This window comes from Siphateles boraxobius, unplaced genomic scaffold (assembly GCF_051911475.1).
Source record: "Siphateles boraxobius isolate OS27281-9 unplaced genomic scaffold, OSU_SipBor_1 6, whole genome shotgun sequence".
NCBI lineage: Eukaryota > Metazoa > Chordata > Actinopteri > Cypriniformes > Leuciscidae > Siphateles > Siphateles boraxobius.
The window spans coordinates 18,040,208-18,066,156 of NW_027509186.1; the positions used below are offsets into that span (position 1 = coordinate 18,040,208).

The following is a 25,949-nucleotide window of genomic DNA, read 5'->3' on the forward strand; positions in this document are numbered from 1 at the left end:
TGCCATAAACTGTACTGTAAGGTAACTTGCAGTTAACCAATTAACAGGTTTTACTGTAGCAATATTACAGTTTTTCTGTAAAAATTTAAGCATTTTTTATAGTGTGGGACCAGTTTATAGAAGATCAACTTCATCAAAATGTTAAAGTCGGCACAAAATGTAAGTTGCGATAGTCTTTTCTTCCCTATTGTAACGTAAATCTGAGTGAGAAAGCTTCTCAAACAAGAAAAAATATAGGGGGCGGGACTTAATTTTGTCCATCACAAATCGATTGGATGGTTGGATGGTTGTGGTTTGCTATTGGTCAATCTCATGTGAGTGGCAGGTTGTCCCGCCCTCGCTCTAGTAAACACGTCATCAGAGAAGAGAAGAGATGTCATTGCAAGAGGGAGGGAAGTTATTTTGATTAAAGATTATGAGGGCACATGAATTAAAAAATAATAATAATGATGTGCACTGATATAACATTTATAATAAATACATTATATATATATATATAAAAAAGAATTGTCCATATTGAGTTCATGGCGACTTTACAACAAAAGTAATTTTATTGACATTTAATGCAATTTTTCCTAGTCATTGATTTGTTCATAACTTGTGTCCTATCTAGGATCTTCCGAAAGTTCCAGTACCTGCTGAACCCTCGTCAAGTCTACAACCTGGCCAAGAACGGCCCAATGCCTGGGTGAGTGGCAATATCTTAGTATTCTAACAGAAGCATAAACACATTCTCAGTTTATGATCCTACATAAGAGTTACGACAACCAGGCGTTAACAGTATATTGTATATTCAGACACTGCTTGATGGTAATGTGCACTAATTCATGCATGACAATCTCTGTCTGTGTCTTAGCTGCAAATGTAGACATTATTAAAGGGTTAGATCCGCCATCACAATCACTGCAGAGAACAAAGCCAGGCTGTGGAAGTGTCCAGTGCTGACAGTCAGCTGGTCATAATAGATTCATGTTAGTGTTAGTGTGTTGCCGCTCTCAGGGCCTTGTGTGATCACGCATACCATCGTGGTGTCAATCAAATGCACGCAACCGTGAGACTCTGTGATCACTGACTGAATTTGTTATTAGTATGCCAGCGATGTCGGCACTTTTGAGTTAAGTGCAGAGCCGTGAGGGCTGTGACAATATTCATTGATACTATATTTTGAAAATGAAATTTTAAAGAGCAATAAAGAAAGTGGAAATGTTATTGTGGGATGTTGCCATGTAAATGAACTAGGGGTGAATATTTGGGTAGACAGAAAATCGATTTCATTCACTGTTCATACTGTAGGTTTTCGATTTAAATTTTTGTGAATTCAGAACAATTCAGTATGAGTTACAAAGAAAATTGATTTGATTTAATTAGTGATTTGATTCTGAAGAGGATTCTTTAGATACTCTTTGGCAGGAAAAAATCATACTAACCTACTTATTTGATATTTTTATGTTGATATTTCTGATATGCATATAAATAAAGGAAATTAATTAAGGAAATGGGTCACTCTTTAGTTTAGGGTCCAATTCTCACTATTAACTAGATGCTTATTAGAATGCATATTACTAGGATATTGGCTGTTTATTAATGCTTATAAAGCACATATTAATGCCTTATTCTGTATGACCATAATATTCTACATCCCTCAATCCTACCCAATACCTAAACTGAACAACTAACTTACTAACTATTAATAAGCCATAATTAGGAGTTTGAAGCAAAAGTCGTAGTTAATAGTTAGTTGATAGTTAGAATGGGACCCTAAACTAAAGTATGACAAGCAAATTAATATATTTTGTACAAGAATGGATTAAATTGATTAATACTGACAGTAAAGACATTTATAAGGTTACAAAAGATTTCTATTTCAAATAAATGCTGTTTCAGTTCATCAAAGAATCCTGCTTTTTTTATTGTATCAAGGTTTTCACAAAAATATTAAGCTGTAAAACTGTTTTCAGCATTGATAATAATAAGAATGTTTCTTGATGTTTTCTTCAAATCATCATATTAGAATGATTTGTGAAGGATCATGTGACACTGAAGACTGGAGTAATGATGCTGAAAATACAGCTTTGCCATGACAAGAATAAATTACATTTTGAAATATTATAAAATAGAAAAAAAAGCAATTTTAAATTGTAATAATTTTTCACTATATACATATATATATATACTGATTTTATTGTATTTTTACTGTAATTGCATCCCTGGTGAGCATACATGTATAAATACTGTAACAAATGTATTGCTAATTGTTAGTTCATGTTAGTTCATACATTAACTAATGTTAACAAATGAAACCTTATTGTAAAGTGTTACAGATACTTCTTTCAAAAACCTTAAAAAGGTTTGCTATTGTACCAAATCTCAATAAATTTGACTTCTAGCATCTTATATTAGTGGTACAAATCAAATAATTCACGATCATATTCCTCATATTTCAAGATCGATGCATATGAGTTGTCACACTTTTTACTCCACTGAATATTTCCCAATTTTTTTGGATTCATTTTTACCCCGGATTTTCTTATTTTATAAATGCACCCCACTGAGCAATCCTCTCCAGAAACCATTTAGTGACCTTGTCAGCCAATTTTCTTTTGAACTTATTGATTATGGTGTTTGAAGTCCTCCTGACTAGGTCAGGTGTAGGTCACCTATGTATTGATGTTTCTCTGCTGGTGGAAAAGATAGATTTTGACTTTATGCATTGACAGTCACATCTGTTGAAATAACACATGAACTTGGTGTAGTCATGTGATGAGAAAATGACATTGCTTTGTCAAGGTGACTGTCAGGTGTAACTCCGGGCTGTCCTGTCAATAACAGGCATGGCTAACACAATAAGAGCAAACTGAGTGTTTGTTTCTTTCAAAGTTGCTTTTTTTCATGCAATTGGTCGTCTGTTTTTGCCATCTAATATGATTTGCCAAGCCTGCATGTCCCAATAAGTAAAGTAATTGAGAGTCTTATATCGCACGCCACTCTACCATGTAAGGTCCCTTCATGCGGTTACAGCTTTATTATTGTGAAGGAACGGAAGACGTTGTAATGAACAATGTCTTGGTAGATCTGATTAGCTTCTGAACATGCTTTGCTTTCGAAAAGATGGATTTGCATTTGCATTGCATTTGTTAATAAAGGTTTAATATGGTGGAAAAATGAGTATATGTAGATACTTTTATTAAAATATTAAAATACATAAAATGTATTATTCTTTGTAATATATATTTTTAGTGTAACTATTTTACTTTTCATTATTTGTTGAAAAAATGTCTATTGACTATTGTTGTTATCTTTCACTAAATGAATTCATATACAATACTTAACAGTTGTATAAGTATAAAGTTGTGGTTAAATATTTTTTCATTTCAGCGAGATGTTCCAGACTTCAGAGTCTTGGCCTGTGGTGGAGATGGTACCGTTGGATGGATTCTTGATGTAATTGGTGAGTTCAGATGATGTGAAAATTGAAACCCAAAATACACACATTTTTCAACTTATTGTTTGTTTTGGCCTTTGGTCATTAGAGCAATTAAATGCTGGATTCATGTGGATCTGGGCTTCCATACTCTTGCCATCTAGGAAGTTTTCATTATAGGCATAACAAAAACAGCAAGCTTAAGTTAAACTTCTTAACGTAATGACATCTGCTGCAAAAAAGGCTTTTCTTGTTGTTTCAGAGGTTATTTTATACAGAAGTGATTTTGTTATATTTGTCGAAATAGTCAAATACTTATTTTTCACAGAACTAAAGCTATTACATTCGTATCTGTATTTTCGGGGCAAATAGGATGATTATCTTTCTTCAAGAAATGGCATATTATTTATATCATCTGAAGAATAGTCTCTGCAGGTGTTTTTTTTTTTTTAGATGACTGTTTCCTCATTTAGTCCTTTATTTGTCAAAAATTGCCTCCGTTTTTTATCAATCAAAACAAAGACCGAGTAATAGACTGGATGCTTTCAGAGGAGTGTATCAGAAAAGAACCACTGTATTTTGACATTGCCATTTATTCATACATACACATATTTGCATACATATATACTCTAGTTTGTACATACAGTATACTGTATATGTTTGTGTGTGTGTGTATACACTATATAGTTACTAGCCACTCAGCATTTTAACTGGCCACAATTTTGTTTTTGGAAAGTTAAGTTTTTTTAGGGGTATGCCGATACACAAGACGAGATGACACGATATTGGGTTCATGAGAACAAGATATCTTAACACTTTTTTTTTAAAGAAATCTTCAATGATGAAATGTATGACTGGGAAAAACTTTTTTTTTATTTGACTGAAAGTCACAAAATGCAAAACAATGCAGGTGCATTTTGAAATGTTTTAACTAATCTAGGGCTGTCACTAATGTGTATTTTGTAATCGAGAAATCAGTCAATTATTTTGATGATTAATCGGGTAATCGGATAATATTTTTTATGTGGTAATGAAAATAAACCGAAGTGAACAATAGCCGTTAAAATTACTTAACATTTGATTTTATTAAACAACACTGTTAAAATACATAATGTTATATTTATAATATAAACAATTAACTTAATGCGTACATTACGCAAACACAACAATTGCCTGCCGAGGGCACCGACATGATTGTTGTTGTAAAACTATACGGCATGATCAAATCAAAGTTTAATATTGGCCAAACAACATTTTATTCAAATGTCCATCTAATCTTTAATATTTGGCCACTTCTTTACTATATAAATGCTACAGCCACAGTCATTTCTTGTACAAGAACTTGTGGACATCAAAACATGCAAAATCAAAGCGAGGGTATAAACTTATATTTTGAAAATCAGGATGAACAATAATTAGCGTATTCTCCTGTGTTGACGTAGGTTTATCTAAATGTTTTACATAACAAATCTGGTTAAATTTGTAGCCGTCAAATACATTTTAAAATATTGCTGGTTATATATATATATATATATATATATATATATATAACCAGCAATATATTATATATATATAACCAGCAATATTTTAAAATGTATATGACGGCTACAAATTTAATATAGTTATATATAATATATATTTATATATATATATATATATATATATATATATATATATATATATATATATAACTTTATATATATATATATATATATATATATATATATATATATATAAAAAATATGCTGTTCTTTTCCATAGATAAATCCAACTATGAACAGAATCCTCCTGTGTGTGTACTTCCTCTCGGCACAGGAAATGACCTCGTAAGGTGCCTGCGCTGGGGTGGAGGTAATTTAAGTCTTTTTAATATTTTAATTTGCTGCACGAATGAAACTTTGTGGGAATCCTTAAACCTAAATTCGCACTGTGGATTGATGAGCTAATCAGCTCTTGGCAAACCTCTCATATATTATCACTGTAGTATTTTCACAGATGTTTTACTCATTCATGACTAATTAGATCAAAATAGTACTATTTTTTCAGTTCCTTGTTTTTAAATAGCTGGTGCTCAATAGAACCAAACCCTAATTTGTAATGTGACCTTTGGGTTTCAGGCTACAGTGGAGAAAGTCTTCTGCAGATTCTCAAGGACATTGAGAACAGTACTGAACTGATGTTGGACAGGTGGAAGATTGACATCACTCCCCTAGACAAAGATGGAGGAGATCCAGTCCCGTACAGCATTGTGAACAATTACTTCTCTATTGGCGTGGTTAGTGAACGAATTAAAGTTGTATTTGAGGATGTGAAGACCCCATGTGACCCCTTAACAATCAGCATACTTGTACTCTTTCCCTCCCAATAAACAGACAGGGACTCGCTTTATACGCGTCTGACCGGTATGCTGGTCTAGTCTATTAACCATGATACAGTATGTGATGACTGTGAGTGGAGTTTATGAATGAAGTGAATAAGACCCCTAAGTAATAAGACTAAATGAGCTAATCAAAAGGGCTGAGTGCTTTTTGAAATGCCAAGAGCATCTATTACATTAACAAAGCCATCTCTCATCACTGCAGTGAGGAGCAAAGCTTGCCAATTGGGAATGAAATATGCCATAGACGTTACACGGTTCTCGTCTTACCGAACGGCGATCAAACACGTCGTGTGTTGATGCATCTCGGGCCATCTGAAATCTAATGATGCTTATTACGCCGACCGCATGTCAGCCATTATCCAGAAATGTCAAGGGAAATACGGTAATTGACATTTACAGGTTTGACGGCTCTGTTTTATTTTAGAATTGTACACATCTCAAAAAAAGAAGAAATTGTAATGAGGGAGACATGCTTGGACAAATGTTAGTCGATGTCATTTATGTCATTGAATGTCATTTCATAAATCAGTATTGATTTATAAAACATTCTGTCCAGTGTTCACATTTACATAAACAAGTCTTAGATAGACAGACAGACAGACAGACAGATAGATAGATAGATAGATAGATAGATAGATAGATAGATAGATAGATAGAGAGATAGAGAGATAGATAGATAGATAGATAGATAGATAGATAGATAGATAGATAGATAGAGAGATAGATAGAGAGATAGATAGATAGATAGATAGATAGATAGATAGATAGATAGATAGATAGATAGATAGATAGAGAGATAGATAGATAGATAGATAGATAGATAGATAGATAGATAGAGAGATAGAGAGATAGATAGATAGATAGATAGATAGATAGATAGATAGAGATCTATCTATCTATCTATCTATCTATCTATCTATCTATCTATCTGTCACAGTAATCATTCGGCTACAATATTCTGCACTGTGATAATGAATTTAACATTTCAATACGTTGACAGATTTAGTTGTTTATTTGGATTAAAGAGAAGTGCAAATCTCAGTGGGATCAAGTGATATTTTTCCTATCACATTTTACATGAAAACACAAATTATTTTTGAAAACAACTGAAAACCAATAGAGATTACAGAGCAAGTCGTGCTCATAATTACTTAGCAGATTATGCAAATGAAAAACAATGTCTTCCGTAATTATGTATATGAACTGTAGGAACTAAACAGCCAACAAATGCAGCTGTTGCCAGACAAGAGGATGCAAGAACATTTTAGCAGAAAGGGGTAATTCAAGATATTTGCAACAAAACACAAAAGGGTATCACATCATCTGAACAAATTCTTTAAAGGGATAGTTCACCCAAAAATTAAAATTCTGTCAGTATTTACTCACCCTCATGTCGTTCCAACCCCGTAAGACCTTTGTTCATCTTCGGAACACGAATTAAGGTATTTTTGATGAAATCTGAGAGCTGGATCACTCCTCCATAGGTTTCTTGACGCATTGAACTTGCCGGCCTCGAAAAGTTATTAAAGACATCGTTAAAATAGTCCAAGTGACTACAGTGGCTCAATCTTAAGCTTATCAAGCGACGTGAATACTTTTTGTGCGGAAAAAAAACAAAAACAACGACTTTATTACTATTCATTTCCTTCTCTGTGGGCCTCGAGTCAATTAACTTAGTGTGATTGTGTAGAGCTACGTCACACGTAGGCTCACTATTGGCCGACGCTGGTCATGTGGGTGATGCGTGTGACGTACAACATAGAAGCTTACGCTGTTAAACTAGTGAACTGACTCGAGGCCCACAGAGAAGGAAATTAATAGTTGAAATAAAGTCGTTATTTTAGGTTTTTTGGCGCACAAAAAGTATTCTCGTCGTTTGATAAACTTAAGATTTATGCCCCTTTTTACAAGAGGTAATATTGGTCTCGGGTGTCCCCAGAATGTATTTTTGAAGTTTCAGCACAAAATACCCCACAGTTAATTTATTATAACCATTTGAAAATGTCATTTTTGGGGCCTGTTTTAAAAAGAGCTGTTTTGGTGTGTACCACATTAAATGTAAATGAGCTGCATATCCCCGCCCTGCCTTTGGATGAGGGCGTAACTTGCATACCTATGGCAATCATAGACTGTAAACACCATTATCCCGATATGGCGCTGACATCTTGAGACTTGAGGTTGCGCAGTTGCGATTTCGGGACCAGACATGCGCAGTAGTGAGGAGGAAGTAAAGCCGCAAAATCAACGTCCTGCCCTCACTCTCGCTGAATCAATCACAAGCACACACCTCTCCTGCAAAACAACCCATTATGTCGGTGTGAAAAAATTAATTATAGAAATTTAGATATTAAATTTAAAGCTCCAATCTCCTCAGTCCTCCAAAGATCCCGAAAAAAAGTCCGTTGTTGCTTTAGTGACTAGTTTGCTCAGAGAACCTGTCAATCACACCTGTCAATCATGTACGCCACAGTGCCGTTTTTATAGCATCAAATAACTAACTAAAAACAAACTTATTTTAAAAACAAACACTTTGTAAAAAAGATATGTGAAGTGTAATTTAATTGTTTAGTTGGTCTCACGTATCATTGAATAACATGGGGAGGCGGGGTTTATGAGCTATACTAGGACCGGTGACCGGTGGGCGATCGAGGCGTTTTGGCTTCACTTTTCAGGGCTTGTCTGGCACGCTTGATGGCAATACGCTTATTTCACGCAGCCGTTATTTTGAAATCGAAAGCGAGGCTCTGGTGGGAAGAACCCCGGAAGTAAAGATAAACAAAAATGCCTTGGACTACCAACCTGAAGCTGCTGTCGCGATTTACACTTTTGGATGTTAATATCCAATATAGGATATGTAGATATAGTTCGTTCCTGAAAAACGAACCGTTTTTTCTGTTTTTACTTTCTGAAAAAAAAATTATAAATGAATTTCACTGTATATAGTCTAAAGTATGAAAGAAATGTATGTACATTTTTAGAATAACTAATTTCTACATTAAACACAACAATACGCCATCGCATTCGCGACTCTCCTATGATTAAAGGCGACACTTCCGGTTTTCTTCCCACCGGAGCCTCACTTTCGATTTCAAAATAACGGCTGCGTGAAATAAGCGTATAAAACGGTCGGTCGAAGCAGAGCAGAATGGCTGAAAGTGAGAGACCCGCTGTTTTGTATTGCATTTAGCCGTACATGTTTGAACCGGAATCAGACCCAGATGATGAAGAGACTCCGGCAGAAGAAACACAAATGACAATGGACCAGGACGTCTCGGAATGGTTATTTGATACATTTATGTACTTATAGAGTTGTAATCGCGTCCCCTTTGCAATTATGGATGTGCAACACACACAGACACACACAAACTGTGATAACGTTGGCGCAATTTTTTGAAACTACAAACACAAATACTTTGATAACGTTTGCTAGGTACAAACGAAATTACATTTATGTGATGTTTCTGTCTGCACGCCAATATCCCTCGTTCTACAGCTTCGTGTCGATGTGCTGGCCTTTGTATAAACATAGCAATGTCTTTACAGAAAACATGCACAGTTTTTAATACAATATCTTTAAAAAAAATATATATAAACGTGTGGTTAACTTACACACTACAGGTCCTTCTAAAAAAATTAGCATATTGTGATAAAGTTCATTATTTTCCATAATGTAATGATAAAAATTAAACTTTCATATATTTTAGATTCATTGCACACCAACTGAAATATTTCAGGTCTTTTATTGTTTTAATGCTGATGATTTTGGCATACAGCTCATGAAAACCCAAAATTCCTATCTCAAAAAATTAGCATATTTCATCCGACCAATAAAATAAGTGTTTTTAATACAAAAAAAATGTCAACCTTCAAATAATTATGTTCAGTTATGCACCCAATACTTGGTCGGGAATCCTTTTGCAGAAATGACTGCTTCAATGCGGCGTGGCATGGAGGCAATCAGCCTGTGGCACTGCTGAGGTGTTATGGAGGCCCAGGATGCTTCGATAGCGGCCTTAAGCTCATCCAGAGTGTTGGGTCTTGCGTCTCTCAACTTTCTCTTCGCAATATCCCACAGATTCTCTATGGGGTTCAGGTCAGGAGAGTTGGCAGGCCAATTGAGCACAGTAATACCATGGTCAGTAAACCATTTACCAGTGGTTTTGGCACTGTGAGCAGGTGCCAGGTTGTGCTGAAAAATGAAATCTTCATCTCCATAAAGCTTTTCAGCAGATGGAAGCATGAAGTGCTCCAAAATCACCTGATAGCTAGCTGCATTGACCCTGCCCTTGATAAAACACAGTGGACCAACACCAGCAGCTGACATGGCACCCCAGACCATCACTGACTGTGGGTACTTGACACTGGACTTCAGGCATTTTGGCATTTCCTTCTCCCCAGTCTTCCTCCAGACTCCGGCACCTTGATTTCCGAATGACATGCAAAATTTGCTTTCATCCGAAAAAAGTACTTTGGACCACTGAGCAACAGTCCAGTGCTGCTTCTCTGTAGCCCAGGTCAGGCGCTTCTGCCGCTGTTTCTGGTTCAAAAGTGGCTTGACCTGCGGAATGCGGCACCTGTAGCCCATTTCCTGCACACGCCTGTGCACGGTGGCTCTGGATGTTTCTACTCCAGACTCAGTCCACTGCTTCCGCAGGTCCCCCAAGGTCTGGAATCGGTCCTTCTCCACAATCTTCCTCAGGGTCCGGTCACCTCTTCTCGTTGTGCAGCGTTTTTTGCCACACTTTTTCCTTCCCACAGACTTCCCACTGAGGTTGCTTGAAATAGCACTCTGGGAACAGCCTATTTATTCAGAAATTTCTTTCTGTGTCTTACCCTCTTGCTTGAGGGTGTCAATGATGGCCTTCTGGACAGCAGTCAGGTCGGCAGTCTAACCCATGATTGCGGTTTTGAGTAATGAAACAGGCTGGGAGTTTTTAAAGGAATCTTTTGCAGGTGTTTATAGTTAATTAGTTGATTCAGATTATTAGGTTAATAGCTCGTTTAGAGACCCTTTTCATGATATGCTAATTTTTTGAGATAGGAATTTGGGGTTTTCATGAGCTGTATGCCAAAATCATCAGTATTAAAACAATAAAATACCTGAAATATTTCAGTTGGTGTGCAATGAATCTAAAATATATGAAAGTTTAATTTTTATCATTACATTATATTACATGTATATTACAAACAAGGTTTAAATTATATACACAGACATCCTACGTGTGACGATCTGCGGCTGGAGTGCCCGCTTGAGCCTCTGGGGGGCACTCCGTCCTAGTTTATTGGTTCCTTTATGTTTTACCCTGGACTGATTATGGTTTATTTGTTGCACCTGTTTTAGATTTAGCGTCCCTGATTTAAGCCTGAGTTTTCCCTTGGTTCGGGGCTCAGTATTGTAAGTGTCTGACTGCATCAAGTGTTTGCCTAGTTCCTTAGTGTTTTCCAGTTTCACGGTTCCTGAACTCCTTGCCTGTATCTGCTCTTCCCGTTTGCCTTAAACCTGCATTGTATGTTGGCTGATCTGGACTGCTTACCTGGTTTTGACTACTGCCTGTTGTCTCGTACCTGTTTCTGGATCTTCCTCTCAATAAAGCCTGCATTTGGATCACCACTGTCTGTTTCCACCGAGCAGTTCATGACACTACGACGACGACAACAACTTTAGACGCATTTGTTGTTGAATTGGCTGACATCGACTGAAATGACTATTTGCTCAAAAATCATAAAATACACTTACTTCTACTTAAGGTGACGTTGGATCGCGAACAGTAGGCAACAATCCACACTTGAGGATTAACTTTGAAGCAAGACCTGCTTTGAATTGACCCTCGTTCACAAAACAGTCTGTCAGAATGTTGGGTAATATCCTACCCAATACCTAAACTGAACAACTACCTTACTAACTATTAATAAGCCGTATTTAGGAGTTTATTGAGGCAAAAGTCGTAGTTAATAGTGAGACCCTAAACAAAATGGAAATTGGACATGGACATGTTTTATATAAAAGCTTTAAGTTGAAAAAAAATAAATAAGCAGAAATGTATTTCTCATATTTTCAAAGTGTTGATGAATAAAAGAAAAATCCAAAGACTAACAAGGTTGGTATAAGAAATGTCTGTCATCTGCAACGCATCAACAGAAACTCTCTCAAATCAAAGCTGTTCTTCATATTAACGCTTGTCTCGTTGACTGATCACCCTGTCAAGTGATATTTTGGGTAATTAGGTACCATTTAAATACCAAAGTTGAAATATCTCTCTCTGTTAGACAGGGGGTGTTATCATTTCGGTCAGAGCCAGAAGCTAGAGACAGTCCCTAATCACACAGGATCGCCTAAGATAATGTAGTCTGTTTCCTAATGACCCTGCGCTCATGTCAAAGTCATTACTCTCCCGGTGAAGGCACATCATCTGCCTGGACAAGTCGTAATTGGACTAAATGGTGAACTATGAGAGAACATTACACATGTCCCTTTATTAATTTGGTCACGAGAGTTTTGCAGTGGTAATTATCGGGGAGGGGTGGACAACGGTAGATGAAAGAAAGTGAGTGACTGACTGACTGCTGCAAGCCTGCAACTATAACTTTAGAGTCAATGAAAGGAAATCTGGTGTCTCCTTCATGGACGCCGGATGTGATGACGTCTCTGAAAGCTCCTTGGTTTCAGCGCCGGGCATCAAACCAGAGCCAGACCGAGGGGAGACCGTGCCTTTGCTCTCATGTTTTCATATATTGTGCAGTTTGTAAGAAAAGAGCAATACAATCTTTTAGATACACCTGTCATTTTACCTTTCTTCTTGTTCTGCGTTGAAGAAAACGGAGCCTGGTGGGACCCCGGGCCTCCCTTTGCTCTGCAACTAACTGCAGGTTTAAAAGATGTCAACAGTAAAGGAATTGATTTTTTTGGCTTCCACTAAAACATTTTTCAGTAGTGAGCTAGCAGGGGGTCTTCTGTGTGGAGGTGGTTTCATTGGAGGGGCTGGGTTCACAAACGGAGTGTGTTTGGGTCTAGGGGGGAAAGAGAGGGAGGTATAGGAGAAAGTTTCTGCAAGATTTTTTTTTCTTCTTTTATCTCTAAGCACACCCAAGTTCACTCATGCTTTTGTATTGTGTACAGTGATCTCCCTCCGTACATTTTAGTATCATTAGCCACGTTTGCATGGACACTTTTCGGAATGAATCCGAACACTGAATAAAGTGATCGGGTTGATGTGCACATTTGTTATAAGCTTCACATTGGAATTGATCTTTGGACATGCGCACACTGCACGAATATATAGAGTTTCCCGCCGTTGACGTAGGGTGCGTCTCAATCAACTCACTAGCTTTCTAGGTCGTGAACCAGTATATCGTGTACACTAATTCAGGCACTGGTAAGGACAGTAAGGACCCTGACTCACTACACATTGGGACACTGATGACTCTATTTCTGGTGACATGACAACATCCTCATTGTACATAATCACTACTGTTATTTATGAACAACAGCAGAACTGATATCTTTCCGACATTATTTTTTAATGTTATTTAAATAAATTATGATTAATACTTTGCTTGTTACATATAGATACAACTTTTCAGCTGTAAATAAATTATAAATGTTAGCTAGATTATGTTCATTAGCTGTCTAATGATGTACGTTTATGCTTAAATATAATTAAATAATGGTTTGTATTTTGAAAAACATATATCGCGTGTCATTATGTGTAGTGAGTTGGCTCACATGATTTATTTTGTGCTTCAGAACTTCCGTTTAAGGAACATCGATGCTTCCTGGTTTTTACGGTGCATTGTGGGACTTTTTAGGGAGCGGAAGGATTTTGCGATTGAGACAGCCCTTAAAATGTTCGACTTCATGATCAGTGCCCTGACTACTGAACTAGGGAGCTGATTGAGATGACCCGTATACTAACCGTCATCCTGACATCGCTTCTTTTCTTTGTTTTAAAAAGCAGGCTTATTATTGATCTATTTCGGGTCTGAAGCAAGGACTGTCCTGCACCACTTCACTGACAATGAGCAGAAAGAAATTTTTAGAATGACACTACAGTCATTTATTAAACTATATTCTGGAAATTAATCTCAAATAGTGAACCCTTTTATTGAATACATTTTTTATTCAATAAAAGAAATATAGCATTCTTTAACTATATTCAACAACAATAGCTCGTTATGTGCGTGATACGTCATTACGCTTTTTCTACGTCATTTCACATGCACAGAACTTTCCAGTTTCGGTTTTAAATCCAATTAAGTGTTTGATTTTGACATGTATTAAAAACCTTAGTGACTGTCACACATCCTTTAATTTTACATTAATGGAAAATAAGCCAAATCTGTTTTTTAAATAAAAATAAATAAATAATAATTATTACCAGGGCTTGACATCATCTTTTTTTTGCTCACCAGCCACTGTGGCTAGTGGTTTTCCAAAGTTACTAGCCACTCAGCATTTTCAGTGGCCACAATTTTGACATTGGTACTATGGGGGAAGAACTGCCATATACGTGTAAATATTTTTAATATTATCTCATCATTTGGCAGCAGGCATATTGGGCTGCTGTCACTTTAAGACCTGACGCACAAATCCATTATACTGTTACACGTGCATTTCCTTTCTCAACTGTTTACGTTCACTTAAAACATACTCGCCAAGACTGCAATTTTGACATTATTTTTTGTGTATTCGACTGTTTAATCACAATAACCAGCAAAAAATAACTCAGTTTAGGTCTGAGAACCGGCTTTATGTGCACACACTTTTGGTGTGAGCACAAAATCTGCAGGAATTATGCGCAATCCCACGGCGAAATTCAAGCCCTGTAACAGCAACAATATTCATCTGGAGCAAATGAAACAAGTGAGTGAGAGGAGGCTGGTTTGTGTGTCAACTCTCTGTCGAAGAGATCATGAGAGACCGAGAAAGCGCAGCTGGTATCGTGTATCTATTCTGTGGAAAATTTGTATTGGAAGTGTTTCAGATATTTCAGTATCGATATGTATTGAAAAATCTATATTTTTGACAACACCACATTGCACTTAGTTTATTATTTCAGATGCTTTTTAAAAAAACTAAAATTGAGAAATTTATATAGGCTATAATATATAAAATTCAAGTAGGAGTGACTGCGTTACACGCCACTGCTGAAATCCACCCGCATTTGGCGGGTGTTAATGTCAAGCCCTGATTATTACTAAATAACATGAGACATTTTTAGCCTTTTCCCACCAAAGCAAAAATACAAGGTCTAAAATCAGGGAGAAAACTGGTAAAGTAGGACAATTAAGTTTCTATATGTAATGTTTAATCCGTTTTCCTGTATGTTGTGGATATTTCACTTACGTGGTTTTGTGTAACTGGCTAATCATTAGAAAATGTCCCACTGTATTCATCATAGGTCAAACTGTTTTGTGCTGTATAGCTGTTTTCTGTGAATATTCAACATCTCAATAATATGCCAGCAAAAATTTAACTTTAAACAAATTATAAAAATACAGTTTCATGGCCATTCAGAAAGTACATTTTCTCAATTCACTTGTCATGTGTGTAGAAAAAAAAGTTTATTTTACACCCTGCCTATAACAATGAATTATATTCTTAACCCCTTCAGCACCTGCTAAATGAAATCTGCATATCTTCTATAAGGTGTATAAAGTGTCAAGTTTGTCTTGCTTCTCCCCTTTGTCCTTGCAAATTATCAGGCCTTCAGAATCTACATTTCTCAATCAGAACATATAGTCAGTTTACATTCCAACCACCGTCTCTATACATCACCATAGCAACAAAACATTTACAGTACACAAAGTACATGCATGGCGCATGCAAGTGCATCTGAACCTCTAACCCGCAGATGTCAGATTGGAAGGGTATCTGCGACAGGCGCCTGCAGAGCTGCAGCATCCTGTATATGTGTGTGTGATTAATTAGCCCAGTCACGTGTTCAGTCCTCTTGTCAATACTCATCATCGTTGGCTAGAACCCCAGCAAAGAATCGCAAACACCTTATCTGTTAACACACATGCATATGCATGGAGCCCAAACTTGTTCCCAGTCACGTGGAAGGGAGATCAGGCCCATAATTGGTGCTCTGATGTTGTGTGGGGAAAGGAATTTAGTTTTTTGTCTGGTTTTAAAATACATTCATCTGGTTTTAAAATAAACACATCTCTTGTCTGCGACGTCTCCGACGCGGGGCTTTTGTTTATAGCTAATGGCCCATGATAAAACCATCATGAAACCATTGAATTCAATCCTCAATCTGTTGTCTTTTCATCTTCACACAGCTGTTTTGTCAAATTCAAGATTAAGACCCAGGTGCACAGCGGATGATCAGAGAATCTGACACACGAGTTTAATACGTCAAAGGCCCCTAGCGAAGCATTGTCAGAAGCTCACGAAACATTGATGGTGGTATAACGGTGTGCATAAAAAAAAACTGATCTGATTTGCTTTTTTCTCCTTTTATAGGATGCATCCATCGTTCATCGATTCCACATTATGAGAGAGAAACATCAGGAAAAGTTTAACAGCAGGTACCACTCTTTCTCTATCTCTGTGTTAACAGCAAACACTTCACCAACACTGCATCTTAACTCCAACTGCTTTGTCTGTCATTTCGATCTGTAAGCTCGCCAGCGTGTCTGCTGGGTTTATTGCCCTGAAACCCCCCCCCCCCCCCCCAGGTGTGTCCCAGACTCCTGCCATGCTTTTACTTCCCTAAAATTAGATGAAGATGTGGGATTGTATTGTTATGGATCCCAAAATCTGATCTTGAGCAGAATAACCTTCTTAGAGCCAGATTGACTAAACAGGGCAAATTAGCTTGAGAGCGGCAAGCGCAATCCCATAAAAGTGGCAATGGGAGTGGAAAGTTCTGCGCATGATCTACCGATGACGCACACATTAATAAACACAGACGCAGCCGGATCATTTCCATAACACAAGAGCAGCGCAATTTAGCGCCTGGTTTAAGACATGCTATTTTTGGGCGTTAAATAATGGCGCAAATACCAGTAAATTTACTAGCGCAAACCTTAGTAAATCACCTTGCATGATTGATTCAAATACTCTCCTCCCATAAATTTTGCGTCTGAAAGGGAAACTCTTACAACATGCATATAAAATAAGGTCAGCCGCAAAAATAACTGTGTCCAAACCTCTTCAGCGCTAATTTCTCACTGCGTGTCTTTAAATCCTGACAGTAGTTTTTAAACGCCAAAAGATGATTTGCGCTGGCGCAAGTTGTTAGTAAATCTGGCTCTTAGTCTTAAAGAAGAATGTTTTTAATGTGATACTAGAAGTTAATATGTGCTTAAGAGATCTAGAAAGATTGTTTAAGGCCACAAGCTTCACAATTATAAGGACTTAAATGCACCATTAGTGGATAGGATGTAGTCTAATAAAAAATCGATTAATTAATTATAATGATAATATACACACACACATATATATATATATATATACAGTGCTGGGTACATTACTTGAAATTTGAAATTTAAGTCCATTACTGAGTTCAAATGTCAGATTTCAAACATATAGTGACACAGGTTTACTCTGTGTAAAAAGATGTACTATTCTTAATATTTTAACACTAGCAGAGCTTTCAAGCAACAGATGTAGGTGCTCCTTTGTGTTGGAGTGTTTCATTCTTTGCTGAAAGGATCTGAGTGATGTGGAACATCTGTGATTAGCCCACAATGTGTGCACCTTCTAATGATGAGCAAATTTGATATCCATGCTCCCATTAATATTTAATGTCCCAATAAGTCAGTACGAACGCAGGCGAGTAATTGGTTGGGTAATTGAATTTGCTTGGGTAGTTTGAAATCATTTTTCCATCACCGTGATGACACAAGACCTTCAGGAGAGTCTTTTAATAATCAAATGATAATTATACTTTCTACGTACGATACTATTTTTCAAAGCTGGCGAGCAGATAACATTTTAATTTAAGGGAAATCAGGATTGGCCAGAAGACAGAAGGCATAAATGTTGACTGTTGATGTTGATTCAGATCTGTGTGGCACATAGACTCTTGTGTGATCAGAATGCTGTTTGATTATGTGTACAGGAACCGTTTTATACCACTGTGTCTTTTGAATAATGATTAAGATATTTTAAGAAAATTATACCATCTGTTATTTGAATTTGATAAATAATTCACATGAGAGAATGGGTTTAGATCTCTCTATTACATTGTATCTTTTCTCTCTCAATAATGTATGATCATAGTTAGGAAGGTATTGCAGATTTTTTTGTTAGATTTTTCTAGGAACCTTTTACAAATATATAACTGTTTTAATATATCATCATATTACTGAAGCAAAGGCCATGCATATCTTGCTTAAAGTTAAAGGTGCTGGAGGTTTTTTTATGGACTTTGATACCGTTCTATGAAACGGGGGCTATTTCAAGTTTGATAGGTGGATTTTGATCAATGTTTTTTGCCTGTGCATTATTGGTTACTTCATACAAAATGTTTTTAGACCATTAACCATATTGCTTTAGGCTAGCAAGCATATTTCTAGCATATCTATGTTAGGCCATTTGTACAATTGTGCCAGTCTTCTCTTTCTTGATATAACGTAGCACTGAAATTAGCATAATTTTCATGACTTTTTGGCTGTTTTCTCCATGCAACTATTCCAATTTCTAACATGTTTTTCCTGTTAACACTGCCTGTTATTGAATGTCATTGCATTGACCTTAGAGAAGACACAAATATTTAACAGGCTTAATGAGCAACCCAACAATGGCCAATTGGTTTTTAATTATAACACGACATCGTCTTGTTGATAACGGACGCGGGGTCTTGAGCGAACCCGGCTCCCTAGTTTTATTTGCACCTCGGGTGATTACCAGGAGGAAAGTGAGAAGATTTGACACTTTGCAGATAGATTAATTTACTGCTGGAGTAAGACCAGAGGGTGATAATGAGGTCGAGGATTAAAAGCAGACAATCAGTGAGAGGCAGCGTCACATGGACTCGTTAAAGTACACTTTCTCTCTCATCGCTGATCATTCATGCGCTTCCAAGATAATCTCTGTCTTCAAGATGATGAGAAAAAGGAGAAAAGAAAGTGTCTCAGTTGTCTTCGGCTTTGGGAACTTTATTATTACACTACGTGTGCTGTCTTTTTAAATGTGTGGTCTTGCGGTTGTCTCCTTGAGAAATAAGCATGTGATTGCGTTTTCCACCACAATACCATACTGAAATTGTGTTAAAGTGGTATTAATCATCACTGCCATCTAAAAAAAACAATGCCATTTGAAAGCCTGTTACAATGTTTGATGCAGAGCCCATATTAAATTCAGATTTGACAATACTAACAATAATAGCTATATATTCTTTTTAAAGTAACTTCTGTGGAAAGATTGAGTTTGACGAGTACAAGTACATCGGCGAGTACAAAAAAATATCGGTACTCGCACTCGATCCTTAAAGAGTGGTATCGGTGCATCCCTACTTTTATCTTTCAAATTTTTTTATTTACTTTTTTTTATCAGTACTGTTCAAAATTTTGGGGTCAGTAAGATTTTTTTTAAGAAGGAAATTAATATTTTGATTTTGATATTTATTACTTCTATTTCAAATAAATGCTGTCCTTTTAAAATTTATATTCCTCAATAAATCCACCAAAAATTAGTTAAACAACAAAAAAAAAATTTTGATGCAGAAATGTCTGAGCAAATTTCAGCTTTGCCATCACTGGAATAAATTGCACTTTAAAATACATTGAAATAATAAACTGTTATTTAAAATTTGAATAATATCACAGTTTTTTGATCAAAGAAATGCAGTCTTCTTTCAAAAACATAAAAAAAATCTTACTGACCCTAAAATTTTGATTCTATTTGTACAATTTTTAAAGACTTTCTCAAGGCTTTTAGTTGTTAATTTTGGCATTGTAGCCATTTCCACATTCACGCCAAGTGTTATTAATGTGTGATTTATTTTAGCCGTATGATACTGACCAGGGAGGAGCACTTGAGCTCTACTGAGCCGTCTTTGAACAGCCTACCGCTGACCAGAGTGTCTCCTTAAGGGTGACATGCTCAGCCTGAGGCGGTCATCTTTAATTATTCTCTGTTTAACCTTTCTTCAAGTCGGAGGGAGGCTGAACCATAGAGGGCCGTTTAGCGTAATGAGGGACCTCATCAAAAAGCTAATACAGGAGCTAAGACTGTTTGACCCACTGCTTTCTCTCTCTCTCTCTCTCACACGTAAGCTATCTCACCAGGGCCCAGGGCACCAGCGCTATGCACACTGCTCCTCATTTCAAATGAATTCGCTGGTCTGACTGGGATGTCATTTATAATTAATGACCACTTCAGAGTGTAATTTATTGAGATCTCACCTGTGGCCCTGTCCCCATCCCTGCTGGACTTTCAAACCCCTCCCAGCTCCAGCCACCTCCTCATGTTCACACACTACTTACACACAGAAATAGCAGACAACTCCACCTGATGTTTGGCACTTTACATACATAACGTTAGAAGATGATCTCACACGTTGCACAACCATGTAGTTGGGTATCAACACTAATCACATCAAAAAAATCACAGAAAAGTGATGTATTTTAATTTCACATACAGGATTTTAATCACATATTCGGAATTTGAAGAGACCAAATGTATAAATCTGTAAGAATCAACTATTTCAACACCCGTATTCATCAAACAGAACATTATCCCCCTCAGTATGTATGATGGTTACAGCCTTGTGACTATATATATGTGTGTGTGTGTGTGTGTGTGTGTGTGTGTGTGTGTGTGTGTGTGTGTGTGTGTGTGTGTGTGTGTGTGTGTGTGTGTGTGTGTGTGTGTGTGTGTGTGTGTGTGTGTGTTTATTTTATTTATTTATTTATTTATTTCACCAGTGTCTTCTGTTTGTTTTCTTTATTGGTCTCTTTATTGGACTTTTCCAACCACAGACTGCAGTTCATTCAAAATATTCTCATATGCTCATCATTATGTTGTTCCAAACCTGAATGATAATCTGTAATCATTGAAACACAAAAGTTGATAAGTGCCTCTGTGTTTTTTCTCTCCATACAATGAACGTCAATGGGGTCCAGTGTTGTTTTGGACCTCAATTTCATTAGTCAGAATTTTTTTTTTTTTTAAAGAGTTCAAATTGATCTATAATTCACATGGACCAATTTTATCATACTTTTATGGTGCTTTTTGTCATTTTGGACTTTGGTCGCCATCTTTCAAAATAAAGTACAATATTGTTCAAAAGTATGGGGTTGGTAATATTTATAAAAATGTTTTTCAAAGGAGTTTATTATGTTAACCAAAGCTTCATTTATTTGATCAAAATGCAGTAAAACAGTAATTGTGTGAAATATCATTACAGTTTAAAATAACTTGTTTATTTTAGTATATTTTAAAATGTAATTTATTCTTGTGATCTCAAAGCTGAATTTTCAGCATCATTACTTCAGTCTTCAGTGTCACATGATCCTTCAGAAATCATTGTAATATGCTGCTTTGGTGCTAAATTCCTTATTATTATTATTATTATTATTAGCAATTTTTTTTCAGATGCTGGATAGAAAGTAAGAACAAACATCATTTATTTGAAATATAAATATTTTGTAGTGGGTTTATTGGAAGACCCCATTGCGTTTGATTTCATATTGATTGCCATCCGCCAGATCCTCTATGGTTTAGTCTCATTCATGTTTGTAGACGTGCCAGGACTTGCTGTCATCTGATTACCTGTGTTGCATCTCTTAGACTCAGTTGGCAGATGCTGGTCTCCATCTGCAGGGCCTGTGAGACATTCCCCATCCTTACTGGAGCAGAATTCCACAGGGAAGCCCTTACTGTACAAGAGAATGAGTGTTATACATGTGCACTGATGACTGTAGTGTATCACAGATCACTTGTACACAACAGAGCTGTAGTTGAGTTTTAGGTGTGGATGTGCACTTGGTCCCTGTGGTATGGCCAGTAGTCAGATAAAGCCCAGCGGCACTAGAAAGGCATCCTTTCCCTGCTGAGATCTCCGGCAACCTCTTCAGTACCCGCAGCCCCATTCGGAGCCACTGACTCCTGCAGGGCCGCCAGCTGTCAGGGAACTCTCCAGCCATTAACCATCACTTTGAGTCGAGAGATCCTACTCTACTCGCATGACAGGCCTCTCTTTACTCTTTTCGTTCCAAAATGCGCACACACCAAACTATTTAAGCTTAGTCTTTTGGTTGGTTTAAAGTTATTAACATATAAAAAAAAATTATAAAAAAAGCTACCTGCTAAATGCATTACTCTTTCACTGAACTTGTTGCAATGCATTCTGGGATTGTTTCTCCACAAAGGATACCTGCCTTAGAATTAGTCCAAAGCGATGTATTTTAAGAAGCAACATAATGGATTTGGATAATCTGGATTACTTAATCAGATTCCTAATATTAAATACTTGTAATTCGATTATATTACATTTTAAAATACTTGTAATCAGACATATACAGTTACTATATACAGTTACTTTTTAGTTACATGAATATTTAATATTCACAAAAAGGCAGTCAATTATTAAAAATGTACAGATTCTCCATAATTATTTTAATTTTTAAGATTCTCCCAAATTTGACTTTTTACATTTTCCTTTCTAAAAAAGCCTATTGCTTGTATATGTTTGGAAAGGCTTACATTTTTGTGGAATTGCAAAAATAAGAAAATTGAGGGGCTACACAGCATAAACAAGTGCAATATTTTTAGTAAGCATTTTATTTTAATTGTTTCATTTTAACATATTTTTACTTAATTATTACCTTTTCATTATTTTACGAATCGCCTGCAGTTCCTATATATTCATATATATATATATATATATATATATATATATATATATATATATATATATATATGTTATATCCTATACTTAATTTGTGTAGGATATATATATAAGTTTTCTATTTGAATATATTTATAATAATTTTTTAATTTTTTTAAGCATGCTGTCCATTGGGTTTTAGAGAATTTTACAGTTTTAGGACAAACCCTAATCAGAATGTTTGAAGAGTATCACAGAATCACCCCAAACTCTTGTCAAGTCTCTCTCTCTCTCTCTCTCTCTCTCTCTCTCTCTCTCTCTCTCTCTCTCTCTCTCTCTCTCTCTCTCTCTCTCTCTCTCTCTCTCTCTCTCTCTCTCTTGAAGTGTCATGTTCTACAAAACAGTGCATCAGAGCAATCCTGACAGAGGTAGTTATATCAATGTGATATTTATCACCTCAGATAAAGAAGAAATTAGTGTGAGAATGAGGTCGTACATCACTACAGGTTAGATTAGGTGTCAAAAGAAAAATCGATGACAAGACCATGTTTGCCTTCCTCAGACGCAGCAGAAAGTGACGAGAGCCAAAGTCGCCTCGGGTCGACAACGCAACCGTCACACTTTGCCTCAGGTCCCTATTCAGTACCACTGCAAAGACACATAGTTGACACAATTTTGATTCGCATCACTTTATGTACATTTTTCGTACTTTGTTTGACTCAGTAACCTCATTTACACCTGTTTCAATTTTAGAATAATCCAAAATTTCATTCCAGCCCTCCTAGTGTGTGCATGGATCTTTCCTACAGTCTTGAGTGCAGATGTGACCCGTCTATCAGCCCTACTTGTGTGCGTCGGTGAAAGGGAACAGAACAGATGGGAATCCGATTGAAGAGATGAGATGCTCCTAATTACCTAATGAGCAAAGGGATCGGCTTGATTTGTCGCTTTAGCACTCTTGTTAGGTTAAGTGGAGGGAATCGACTAAGGAGTCATCTTGGCACAATCTATCCAGATCTTTTGCTCAAATGTTTGCAATACTGGAATTCAGAGGTGAAGTCTAGCGAAAAGTCACGTCGTCTAAAATCTACAATATGTTCGAGATCCTGATAAACTTCTATAATGAAACTATATATATTTTGAGTCTTTTCTTCATTGTCATCATCTTTGGCTAAACATCTTTGGCTTTTATTTTTTAACTTTATTGTTCCAAACCTGTTTTTTTTCCCCTACCTGTCTCACAAAAAGAGACTTTTCATCTTTTACTTTTTATACAAGTGCAATTTACCTTGACCATTTCTGTTGTCAAAAATATCATAAAGCATCATACAATTGACATTGGTAAGCAAACTATATTTAAGTTGTAACTATATGTAATATAAAGCTGTATCAAGTTTCTTTAGTTGTTTAAAATTTTTATTTAGAACCAAATTTTCTTTGAGAGAATTTGAAACAAATTATTAGTAAGAGTTCCAGTCAAAATGAGTTCAAATGATGTAACACAGACACTTACCTGTACAGTGTGTGTGTTAACCTTCTCATTCAATATGACTTATGCTAACAAACCATCCTTCAACATTCTGTTCTTGATTTTAATGCATCTTTTAATTAGACATATAAGAAGCATATGTTAATCCAGGCATCCTGTATGTCCTAAATGTATGTGTAACTGTAAGTACACACCGGGAGGAGAGTTTTCAGCCTCCGTCACAATGAAGAAGTGTGTGTCCGTTTTATCTGTGAGGTGTGCATTGCCCATCTCTCCGTGTGCGCCGTGTTTTCCTCATCAGTTCTGCCGTATATTGACCATGTTGCACATTATAAATCAAAGGCAGCGAGGTTCTCCTGCAAGTGGCTAATGAAAGCTCATTTTTAACATCACTAAATGGTCCTGACAAAAAGTCTAATGAGGAAATCAATAATTCAGCGATTGTTGTCCTGCTTATACTAATAGATCCAGGGTTGCTGGGGCTGGGATGCAGTGAAGAGGGGGCCATTTTTTATTGCACAGTTACTGCACATCAGCGTGTTTTAAAAGGTTTTCTTCCCGCCGCGGACCCCTGATTGATAATCTGTTGTGGATTTGCGACTGATGCGAGGATTTTGGTCGGATTCAGTTTATGGGCATTTAAGAAGTGCTGTTGCCATTAATATAAATTTAATCCATTCTGTGTGAAATTGGGGGAAGAATACCTGTCACCTCCCTTTTAATTATAGAGGCACAGATTGATGTTAGAAACATAATGCGTCTTTTCTGTATTTATATTTTATTGTACAATACCACACATGTTTTTTTTTTATGCACTCTTAAAAATAAAGGGTCCAAAAGGAAGTTTTCACAGCGATGCCATTGAAGAACCAAATTTGGTTCCCCAAAGAACCTTTTAATGATCAGTTCTTAACTTGATTTTTCCTTCAAATTATGATGATTCAAATACAATGATTCAAATTTGTGCAATAGAAGGTTCTTCATAAGCCAATAAGAAACCTTTATTTTTAAGAGTGCTAACAATCACCATGGATCTCTGCGTGCTTGTTAGTCTACTCCAAAAACTAAAGCATTTTTATTGTATTCATGCCACTTACTATCTACGTCTTAATTTTTTTCCCATATTTCCAATAACTAGATCCCATTTTTATGCTTGGGATTGTGTAATTCTCTAAATCCTTGGTGTTTTGGTCTTTTCTGTAGAAGGTTCAGGTGTGTGTGTGTCTTATGGTAATGAAAACAGATGGTGGTTTGTTCTGGTGAGGTCACTGATCATGATCCTGGTCCCAGAGAGACTTTGTGTGGGGTGGGGGACAGGGGTCCGGCTCCACAACCCACTCTTAATTGAAGGGGCAGCTAGATTACCCTCTCTGAACCCTAGCTGGGCTCTGTGATGGTAGGGGTTTGCGCCATGTGCTTCAGTTTTTGAGTCGTCCTGGATCATTTTCATGCCAAGATGGGGACCAGACAGTTATTGTGAATTACTTTAGGTGATGCATTTTTGTAAATTCATTCATTTTGTTTTGAACCCACAGTCTTGCAATTACTAGTTTACTAGCACTGATAATAAAATTCTGCCCTAAACTGTTAATTATTTAACAGTCCGATAACTCAAAAATTACTAATTTGACTGAAACAATTGTTTTAAATGCAACAAGTAAATTTAGGCATCACGTAAGGAATAATTGATGACGGGCCGTTGAATTATTAGAAAAATAATGCACACCTGAGGTGGTAACCGTGTTCGTCAGCAGCATCTCTACTAACAGCGAAACTGTAAGTTAATCTGCTCCAAGAACAGCGCTGTTATTACCTCATGAGAAATGTCATGTAGCTTTTAAGTTGTTAAACTATTTTACAGATAAAATCATCAGA

The 25,949-nt window shown here is 36.5% G+C and overlaps 1 protein-coding gene across 1 annotated transcript in view; it reads left to right on the plus strand.

Moving 5' to 3' along the window:
- dgkb (diacylglycerol kinase, beta) overlaps nt 1–25,949 on the plus strand; it is a 67,905-nt gene that overhangs the window by 17,108 nt on the left and 24,848 nt on the right. Inside the window, 6 exon segments of the mRNA XM_077209052.1 lie at nt 614–688; nt 1,000–1,051; nt 3,376–3,448; nt 5,183–5,272; nt 5,539–5,696; nt 16,270–16,334. Of these exon segments, the coding sequence (XP_077065167.1) occupies nt 614–688; nt 1,000–1,051; nt 3,376–3,448; nt 5,183–5,272; nt 5,539–5,696; nt 16,270–16,334 (513 nt within the window).